At 41.2% G+C, this 11,115-nt stretch overlaps 1 protein-coding gene across 3 annotated transcripts in view; it reads left to right on the top strand.

Annotated features, from left to right (window-relative positions):
- The first annotated feature begins 128 nt into the window (after positions 1–128).
- Positions 129–11,115, top strand: part of sufu (suppressor of fused homolog (Drosophila)) — a 131,754-nt gene continuing 120,767 nt past the window's right edge. For all 3 annotated transcript variants that reach the window (XR_006314995.1, XM_043713061.1, XM_043713060.1), the window contains exons 1-2: positions 129–456; positions 10,720–10,854. Coding sequence is in view for 2 of the 3 variants with exons in the window: in XM_043713061.1 (XP_043568996.1) it covers positions 320–456; positions 10,720–10,854 (272 nt within the window). In the remaining variant the exon portion in view is untranslated. The remainder of the gene's footprint in view (positions 457–10,719; positions 10,855–11,115) is intronic.

The following is an 11,115-nucleotide window of genomic DNA, read 5'->3' as shown; positions in this document are numbered from 1 at the left end:
AGGGCAGTTGGCAGTGTGAGTGTAGGGCAGTGAAGGGGCAGTTGGCAGTGTGGGGGAGGGGCAGTTGGCAGCGCGAGCGGGTGGCGGTTACGGAGCGAATCAGAGCGAGCGCGGGCGGAGGGGGGGTGAGTGGGAGTGGGGGAGGGGGAGAGCGTGGACGCTCCGGACGAAGTGGATACGGAGTTAATGCTTCGCTTGGGCCGAGTGCGGTAGACGCCCAAATTCCACAGACAGACAGGATCGACCCTCGGGACGAGGGACACTCGCAGCATTCCCGGTCGCGAAGCCTGTAAACCGGCGCCGGGATATAGCTGAGTCAATGGAGGAGTTGCGGCCTAGCGGCCCCGGCATTGCGGCGCTCCTGCCCCCGGGCTTGCACGCTATCTATCAGGAATGCAGACGACTTTACTCGGACCAGCCGAACCCGCTGCAGGTCACCGCCATCGTAAAGTACTGGTAAGTCCCCGCCTCCTTCACCCACTCTTCACCAGTTGGTCTCCAGCCCGTTTCCCGAGGCCCCATGTCTGAGAAGGATTAACTTACTTTAAAAACCGTTTCATTTCGGAAATGTAAACGCACACTTTTTATTCGCAATGTTTGAAGTTTGCCTCCTTCACTTTGTTTGAAAAAGTTTGTGGCAGCTTCGAAAATGAAGTTTTCATTATTTTGTGTTTTGATGATGGGGGTGGGGGCTGTACTGTTTACCTTTTACAGACTCAATATTTTGCAGAAAATGCTATTTGAGTAATCATCTATTGAACATCTTTGAAAACAACTGGATCCACGGCAGGGCTTTAAAGCAAACTATAAATAAACAACGGCAATTTTAAACATAAGAATTTGAAGCTTGCTATGCACGTTGTTGTGGAAGAACTTTTGTTTGTCGTACTGAGTTCATTTCAACGTGAAATAGTCTTATGAAGTCGGTACGAACAGGGGTAGTCGATTTAATCCTTTCTAGTCATTTTTTCCACAACAAAAACGGTAGTCAGCAAACCTTTTTATCATCAGCACTCGCGCCAATCCAATCATTTTTTCTAATTCCAAAAAAACTATGCTTTGAGAATTTTCAGCTTGAATTGATAAAACTGTTAGTAACTTTGCTGCAATTCTTTTAAACGTGAAAAATACATAGCCCAAAATTTAACTTGTTTAAGAGTATTTGACTATACTTTTTAACTATGTGTGATAGAAATATTGAATCCATTCACAGCCGACTAAGAATGAATTAAGATTTCATAAAAGTTGACTTTGAATTTTAAACTGCCATGTATTTTCATTGACTTGTTCAAATGTTGTTTAAGTACCAATTTATGCTATGTTATCATAAAATAGTTGTTCCGTGCTGCTGCATAACATTCAACACTTGTGAATTTGATCAGGGGAGAAGTTTTGATTCATTTCAGTAGCTTTGCATCTAATGCAGGTTCACTTGTGGTTTTATGTTTGGGACATAGCTCCCTACGCAGGTCAAGGATGGTGCATCCATTGATGGCATTTAATTTTGAATTTTAGTGTTTCCATATGCTAAGATATCCTACACAGCATGTGTGCTATTCTGTAATTTTGGGTAATCTTGTCTTTTTATACTAGGCTATGAATATATTCAGAAAACATTGGGAAGTTTGATTACTTTGGAAAATCACTGAATATATACAAGGAAATTGTGATGAATGATTCTAACTTCTAACCTCTTTGTACACAAATCTACCTAAATTTGTTTCTGTCTGATTTTCCTTTTATTGTTGGTTTCTGCATTGTCTTTACCTTAGTGACCTTTCTCTTACTTCAAGGCCTAGCATGAGCACCTAACTAACAGACAAAGGGTTTTTGTTAGGGTAGCGTAGATCATGAATTCTGTTAGATGTTATGGAAAGTTTTATGATGGGGGAAAAAAATGACTGCATAGTTAATCGTGGGGAAGAAATTTGTAGACTTCCACAAAGTCCCTGGTGAATGTAACTTTCTCAAGTCCCTCCTTCCTTTTCCAATTTCAAATTCAGTGGGATGTCTGTTATTAATTTCCAAGACACACGCAATATGGGACCAACACTCACTTTAGTTATTTTCTTTTCATAAGATCTATAGAATCTGTTGTAATCTACGTTTATATTTCTAGCTAGCTTTCTCTAGAAATCCTTTTTACGAATTACTTTTTAAGTTTTCTTATGTTCTGTCCAGTCTTTTGGCATGCCATCCATATTTGCATAAGTTAATGATTTTTCACGTTTTGTTTAATTATAAGTGGTGGGTGTCCTCTTGTAATTTTTCTTTCTTGGTTGAATGTACCTATTCTTTGTATTCTGAAATACCCTGTTAAATGTCTGCAACTGCATTTGTTTTGAGTAAATCCTTATTCTGTGTTTGTTAGTTCATTTTAGACTGGTTCTTCTTTCATTCCCTTATTTAAGTTTGAAATGCTGCTCTTGGACTTGCTCTTCTCTCCCTTAAACTGAGTGCAAAATTCAATCATGTTATGATCACTGGTACCATGTGGATCCCTTCCTACAAGGCCAATAATTAATTCTATCTCATTGAACAATATCAGGTCAAGAACAGTTTGCTCTCTGATTTGCTCAAGAACGTGCTGTTCTCAAAAAAAAACTAACCTGCAAACACTCTCTGAACTCCCTCTTTAGCTTATCTGATTTGTTAATTGTGTGTAATTTTGGTTTCCTTTCTGAACAAGGATGTCTACTGAGGGAGTGCAAAGGAGATTTACCAGACTGATTCCTGCGGGGGAGAGGCTGGATTATTTGGAACTGTATTCACTGGAGTTTAGACGAATGAGGGGATCTCACATAAACCTATGAAATTCTAACAGGAGTAGACAGTTTAGATGCAGGAAAGATGTTCTTGATAATTGTATAGTTCAAAACCAGGGGTCACAGTTGAAAGGGTAGGCTTTTTAGAACTCAGATGAGGAGAACTTTCTTCATCTAGAGAGTGTTGAGCCTGTGGAATTCTTTACCATAGGAAACTGTGCAGGCCTTTCAAGAAAGATGTAGATAATGTTCGTAGGATGAAAGGGAGTATGGAGAGAAAATGAGAACTGGGTAACGAGTTCAATGATCATATTGAATGATGGAGCAGGCTTGAAGGGGTGAATGGCTTGCGTCATAGAGATGTGCAACACGGAAACAGACCCTTTGGTCCAACTCATCCATGCCAACCAGATATCCCAACCCAATCTATTCCCACCTGCCAGTACCCGGCCCTCCAAACCCTTCCTATTCATATACCCATCTAGATGCCTTTTAAATGTTTAAAATCACACAACACCAAGTGATAGTCCAACAGGTTTAATTGGAAGGACACTAGCTTTCGGAGCGCCACTCCTTCATCAGGTGGTTGTGGAGGACACAATTGTAAGGCACAGAATTTATAGCAAAAATTTACAGTGTGATGTAACTGAAATTATACATTGAAAAATACTTTGATTGTCTGTTGAGTCTTTCATCTGATCAAATACCATGATAGTTTCACTTCTTTAATGTGTAAATGACAAAACTTTTTAAAAAAATTCTCAGGTTAACTTAATATTTGGTGTTAGCTAGACAATATGTTGAAGGTGTTAGCCCCCTGTGTTCTCTGTCTATGCCATGGTGTAACTCTGCAGAGTTACATTGTACTTTGCTCAAAACCTGCATGAATTCATGTAAAACTCTGTTCTCACTTTTTAGATTAGAATCAATCTAAACATCATGAGATGATAGGTCGGCTGGGGTTAGTGAGACCTGTGATTTTTGGGTAGGAGGTAGAATCGGGTGGTGTGGGGTTCCCGAACTATGAGGTTGGAATCTGTGGGTGGGAGATCCCCTGAGGTGATGAGGTTGTGTATGGTCTGGGAAATGATGGTTTGCTGTTGGGGGTTGAGGTCATGGTCAAGGGAGTCAGTGTGCCAAACTACCACTGCACTCCCTTTGTCCACTGGTTTGATGGTGAGGTTGGGGTTGGAGCGAAGGGAGTCGAGGGCTTCGCGTTGTGAGGACCAGAGTTTGGAGTGGGTGAGGCAGTTGGACAGGTTGAGGAGGTCGATGTCACGGCAGCAGTTTGAAATGAAGAGGTCAAGGGTAGGTGTCCAAGTGGATGGGTGTGTTGGAGGTAGGAGAAGGGGTCCCTCAGTGGGTAGGTGGGTGAGTGGGTGTCTTATTTAAAAAGTAGGCACGGAGACAGAGATGGCGGAAGAAACGTTCAAGATTGCAGTATGTGTCGAACTCACTCATTAATCTGGAATCGTAGAGGGATAAAGGTGAAGCCTTTACTGAGGACTAAATGGTTGTCCTCAGTGAGGGGGAGATCTGGGGGAAATGGTGAAGCCACGTCAGGGAATGGTGCTGGGACCTGGAGTGGGACTGGAGTTGGAGGTGGGATAGCATCTGGGACCTGGACTGGGGCTGGGTTTCGAGGTGGGGGTGGAGCAGTGGGCATGATTATGGGGTCAGTTGTGACATGCCCAAAGGTGGTGACGCTGGCGTGGTTATGGGGTCAGTAGTGACCTCCCGACAGAGGTGATGCCTTTTTGTTTGAGTCCACTTCAGTATTGGCTGAAAACACCAAAGTAAATATTTGATGTGAGTATAATTTTTGCAGGAGGCTTTCTGTTCATACGGATAATTTGAGGTTATGAATATGGAATCATCAAAAATTAACTTGAGCCTACTTTTGACAATTTGTAAAATTGCCAAGAAACTGCTTTTCACACACACTTTCATGTTAGTCTTAAAAGAACACAAACCTTTCACTAAGTTGAATAAGTTTATGGTTTTAGTATTGTATTTGTAAAGTTAAAGTTTTGTTGCTAAATTAGAAAAATAAGGATGCATAATTAATGAAGCTCTGGTGGAAAATAGATCACTGTCTTTTAAGGGGAGGCGATGGTCGAGTGGTATCATTGCTAGACAATTAATCCAGAAACTCAGCTAATGTTCTGGGGACCTTTCCAGTCCCACTATGGCAATTATGGAATTTGAATTCAATATAAAATGTCTAGAATTAAGAATCTACTGATATAGAGATGCTGGTGTTGGACCAGGGTGTAGAAAGTTAAAAATCACACAACACTAGGTTATAGACCAATAGGTTTAATTGGAAGCACTAGCTTTCGAAGCACTGCTCCTTCGTCAGGTGGTTGTGGAGTATAAGATCGTAGGACACAGAATTTATAGCAAAAGTTTACAGTGTGATGTAACTGAAATTATACATTTAAAAAATACCTTGATTGTTTGTTAAGTCTCTCATCTGTTAGAATGATCATGTTAGTTTCACTTAATTTGTAAATCGCAAAACTCTTCTTTTAAAAGTTACATTCTCAAGTGAACTTTAACAATTGGTGTCAGCCCAGACAATATATTGGGTATTAGCACCCCTCTGTGTTGCTGTCTGTGCCATAATGTTTAGACTGATTCTAATCTAAAAAATGAATTAACAGAATCTTACATGGATTCATGAAGTTTTTGAGCAAAGTACAATGTAACTATGCAAGTACAAATTCACCCCACAAGATGACCATGAAACCACTGCGACTGTTGAAAAACCCAAATGGCTCACTAATGTCCTTTAGGGAAAGAAATTGGCCATCCTTAACTTGTCTGGCCTGTATGTGACCCCAGAGCCACAGCAACCTAATTGTCTCTCAACTCCCATGAGAAATGGCTGAGCGAATGACGCAGTTGTATCAGTTGCTTTGAAGTTTTAGCGACGAAATGAAACTGGACTGACCACTTGGTATTGATCTCAGCACTGGAAAAGACAACGACAAAAATAGCCCTGTTGATCCTGCAAGTTCCTCCTTACCAACATCTGAGAGCATGTGCCATAATTGAGAAAGCTGTCACATAGATAGGTCAAGCAACTGCCAGACATAGTAATACTTATGGAATTGTACCTTACAGGCAATGTTCTAGACACCACCCTGGATATGTCCTGTCCCAGTGGTGCAGTGATATACAGTTGGGAGGGAGTTGCTGTGTGAGTCTTCAACATTGACTGCAGGCCCCATGAAGTCTCATGGCCTCTGGTTAAATATAGGGAAGGAAGCCTGCTGATTACCACGTACTGCCCTGCCTCAGCCCCTATGTTGAATAATACTGTGAAGAAGCACTGAGAGTTGCAAGGGCAAAAAGTACTTTGGGAATTTCAGTGTCCCAGTTGATCGAACTGGTCGAGTCCTAAAGGACATAGCTGCCATACTGGGTTGGCAGCAGGTGGGGAGGGAAACAACATACTTGACCTCATCCTTACCAATCTGCTGGCTGCACATGCATATGTTCATAACAGCATTGGGAAGTGACCACTACACAATAGACAATAGGTGCAGGAGTAGGCCTTGTGAAGATTAGGTCCTGCCTTCACTTTGAGAAATCTTTCCATCTCATTGTGTGGCTTTATCGCCCATGCAAACTTGAACAGATCTAGCAACTCAAGACTGGGCTTCCATGAGGAGATGTGGGCTCTCAACAGCAGCAAAATTGTACTCCTGCACAATTCACAACCTCTTGTCCTGGCATATCCCCCACTCAACCATTGCCATCAAGCCAAGGCAACTACCTGGTTTAGTGGAGTGTGCAGGAGGGCATGAGGCATACCTAAAAGTGAGGTGTCAACCTGATGAAGCTATCAAACAGGACTAGTGAATGGAAGTGGACAATTAAACAACTCCCAGGAGGAGGTGGCTCCACAAATATCCCCATCGTCAATGATGGAAGAGCCCAAAACAACTGTACAGAAGATAAGTCTTCAACATTCACAGTAATCTTCAACCAGAAGTGTCAAGTGGATGATTAAACAAATTGGTCCCCAGTAATATAGATATCAGCCTTTAGTCAATTTGATTCACTCCATGTGATTATTAACAAACATTTGGATATGCTGGATACTTCAAAAGTTATGAGCCCTAACTACATTCTGGCAGTAGTACTGAAGACATGTGCTCCAGAACTCTCAGCTCCCCTAGCTAAACACTTCCTGTACTGTAACAGCACTGGTGTCTACCTGACAATATGGAAAATTTGCTGTGTATTTCCTGAGTATTAAACAGGACAAATCCAACCAGGCTAATTACTGCCCCATCAGTCTACTCTGTCATCAGTAAATGTTGGAATGTGTCTTCAACAACGCTATCAAGCAGCGTCTACTCAGCAATAACCTACTCATTGATGCCCAGTTTGGGTTCCACCAGGGCCACTCCGCTCCTGATGTCATTACAGCCTTGGTTCAAACATAGACAAAAGCTCAGAATTCCAGAGATGAGGTGAGGGTGGCATCCCTTGATGTCAAAACCGCAATTAACTGAGTGTGGCATCAAGGAGCCCTAGCAAAACTCAAATCAGTAGGTATCGGGGCAAACTCTCTGCTGGTTGGAATCATGTTTGGCACATAGGAAGATAGTTGTGGTTGGTAGGGGTCAGTCATCTCAGCTCCAGGATATCTCTGCAGGAGTTCCTTAGCATAGTGTCCCAGGCCTAACCATCTTCAGCTGCTTCATCAATGACCTTCTTTCTGTCATAATGTCAGAAGTGTGGATATTTACTGCGCAATGTTCAGCATAATTTGTTGACTTCTCAAGATACTGAAGCAGTCCATGTTAAAATGCAACAACATCTGGACACTCTCCAGGCTTATGCTGACAAGTGGCAAGTAACATTTGCAATACACAAATGGCAGGCAATGATCATCATTTAGAGACAATCTAGCCACCATCCCTTGACATTCAATAGTGTTACCATCACCGAATCCTCCATTATCAATATCCTTGGGGTTATCATTGGTCAGAACAGTGGCTACAAGAGCAGGTCAGAGGCGAGGAGTATTGCAGCTCCTGAATCCCCAAAGTCTGTCCACCATTTACAGGCACTAGTCAGAGTGTGATGGAATACTCCCTACTTGCCTGGATGGGCGCAGCTCCAATCACACTCAAGAAGCTTGACACCATTCAGGACAAAGCAGCCCGCTTAATGACCACAGATCTATAAGCATCCACTCCCTTCACCACCAATGTTCAGTAGCAGCAGTCTGTACTATTTACAAAATGCAGTGCAGAAATTCTCCAAAGATCCTTTGATAGCACCTTCCAACCCCGCAACCACTTTATATTTAGAAGGTCAGCAGATATGTGGGAACACCACCACAACCAAGTTCCCCTCCAAGCCAGTCACCATGCTGACCTGGAAATATAACGTCGTTCTGTTACTGTTGCTGAGTCAATAATGGAATTCCTTCCAAGGGCATTGTGGGTTAACCTACAGCATGCAAACTTTTAGTGGTTCAAGAAAGTTTTCACTACCACCTTCTTGCAGGCAACTAAGGATGGACAATAAATGCTGGTCGAACCAGCGAAGTCCACCCAAGTCCCATGAGTGATTTATTTTTTAAAAAACCCTTTAACATGACCAAGTATACTCTACTTCATGCTATCTATTGTCCCATATTCTTCAAATCATAGGGATAGAAATTATAGTCTTTTGCAGTTATACTGCAGTATAATGTAAATATAAATGACCATGAGAGTCAGATACAAAGAATAACAGTGGACCTGGGTTAGAAGAATTGTAAACCTGAAAATGTCGCCAGTTATCTAACAAAAGCAAAATGCCACTGAACATCTGTTGTGCAGAATCGCAATGAGAATAGGATACAGTAGTGGGCATTAAATATGTTTGAAGCAAGAATCTATCGGCTTTCACTAAGCAACAGCAATGTAGTTCAAATAGACAATTGACAGGATTTGGTTTTTGGGCTGAGGCTGCATCTGAATATTCTGCATTCACCAAAAAAAAATCAGTTTAATATGATCATGTCAAACTTCTGTGACAGTACTGTTCCCAGACGCCCTCACCACCTGAAATTCTGCTACTTAAATTTTAAAGTTATTCAACTTTGATTGTTGAAGCGGTTTATGCTCACACCAAGTCTTATGATATCTTGTTCTATGACCTTTGAAGCCCACTAACTAATTTACCAGATACTATTTTAACTTATTTCTTGATCACTTATTTGGCCTGATTGAATTTAGGCCAGCAGATTTGGGAAAGGCTGTGGTTAATATAGCTGATTTATTAATGGAATACATTCTGAATCAGAACTGCAAAGTCTAATAGTCACAGTTAAATACATCTATAAGTTAGTGAGATACTGTGACTGGCATGAGAGGTTTTATACTAGACATGTAAGTGCCCTGTGAAGCCAAAACAATTGACCATCTCTTCCCTGCAATCTCCCTGTTCCACCAGCACTAAAAGATATCTGGGAAATTTCTGTTCTGATTTTTGATTTTATATTGGCGTTTTATTAGGTGTTACTGGATTAAGAATTTATCCACATGAATCTGATTTTATTGTTGTTACTTTGTCCTATTATAGCTGTGATGCAAAAGAATCTCTTAAATTAAAGAGAGTCATGGAGATGTACAGCACAAAAACAGACTCTTCAGTCCAACTTGTCCTTGCTGCCCAGATATCCTAAATTAATATACTCCCATTTTGCCAGTACTCTGACCTCTAAACCCTTCCTATTCATATACCCATCCAGATGCCTTTTAAATGTTGTAATTGTACTCTCCTCCATCCCTTCCTCTGGCAGCTCATTCCATACATACACCACTCTGTGTGAAAACGTTGCCCTTCAGGTCCTTTTTAAATCTTTCCCCCCTCACCCACCACAGGAAAAAGACCATGTCTTAGTTACTCTCTCCATGCCCCTCGTGATTCTATAAACCTCAAAGGTCACCCCTCAGCCTCTGATGCTCCAGGGAAAAACAGCCCCAACCTATTCAGCCTCTCCCTTTAGCTCAAACCCTCGAACTCTGGCAAAATCCTTGTAAATCTTTTCTAAACCCTTTCAAGTTTCACAACAAGCTCCTTATAGGAGGGAGACCAGAATTGTACATAATATTCCAAAAGTGGTCTAACCAATATCCTATAGAGCCACAACATGACCTCCCTACTCCTATACTCAGTGCTCTGACCAATAAAATACCAAATGCCGCCTTCACTATCCAATCTACCTGCCCCTTCACTTTCAATGAGCTATGAACCTGCAGTTCAACGTTTCTTAGTTCAGCAACACTCCGCAGGACCTTACCATTAAATATGTAAGTCCTGCCCTGATTTGCCTTTCCAAAATGCAGCATCTCACATTTATCTAAATTAAGCTCCATCTGCCCATTGGGCCCATTTGATTAAGATCCCGTCATACTCTGACGTAACTTTTGCTGTCCATTACACTTCCAATTTGGTGTCATCTGCAAATTTAGGAACTATACCTCCTTTGTTCACATCCAAATCATTTATATAAATGACGAAAAGCATTGGACCTGGTACTGATCTTTGTGGCACACGACTGGTCACAGGCCTCCACTACCCCCTGTCTTCTATGCTTGAGCCAGTTCTGAATGCAAATGGCTAGTTCTCCCTGTATTCCATGTGATCTAACCTTATTTTTGAACCTGATTTTTTTTTCTCCTTCATGCACTTGACTGGAAGGTGCCACTAGGCTTTAATATACTGACTGAAATCATCTCAACAATATTTTAGTGACTTAAAAAAATACAGTTTTAAAAAATTTGCTTGACTAAGCATAATCTTGCTTTAAATGTATCTTATCCATGCTCCCAAGCCAGGTTTTATTTATTTCTTAACTCCCCATGCCCTGCCTTCTCAAGCGCATTTGCAATCAATGAGTAAAATCCATTCTCAGTTCTCTTGTTTTTGCTCTCTGAAGGTTGGGAGGACCAGATCCACTGGACTACATCAGCATGTACAGAAATCCAGGGAGCCCAACACAGGATGTTCCAGAACACTGGCATTATGTCAGCTTTGGATTGAGTGACTTGTATGGTGACAATAGAGTCCATGAGTAAGTACCAGAAAATAAAAATCTCAAATACTGGCACTCCAAAATAAAGGAAAAGTTATTGACGGTTTGATCCAAATAATTGGTTCACTTTTGTGAATGTGGATTAATCTATTCACTATTCTAAGTATACTCTGTTTTTTAGCTAAGTGGTTACAATGAGTTAAAGTAGGGAAGTTTTTATTTGAATGCATTTCAGAAAAAAATCTGAAAAATGAACGCTATTTTTCAACTATATATATTTTAAAGATGTCCGTGAAATAA

This window comes from Chiloscyllium plagiosum, chromosome 22 (genome assembly GCF_004010195.1).
Source record: "Chiloscyllium plagiosum isolate BGI_BamShark_2017 chromosome 22, ASM401019v2, whole genome shotgun sequence".
Taxonomy (NCBI): domain Eukaryota; kingdom Metazoa; phylum Chordata; class Chondrichthyes; order Orectolobiformes; family Hemiscylliidae; genus Chiloscyllium; species Chiloscyllium plagiosum.
Note: the sequence above shows the minus strand (reverse complement) of the source record. Positions and strands in the feature narration are given on the sequence as shown.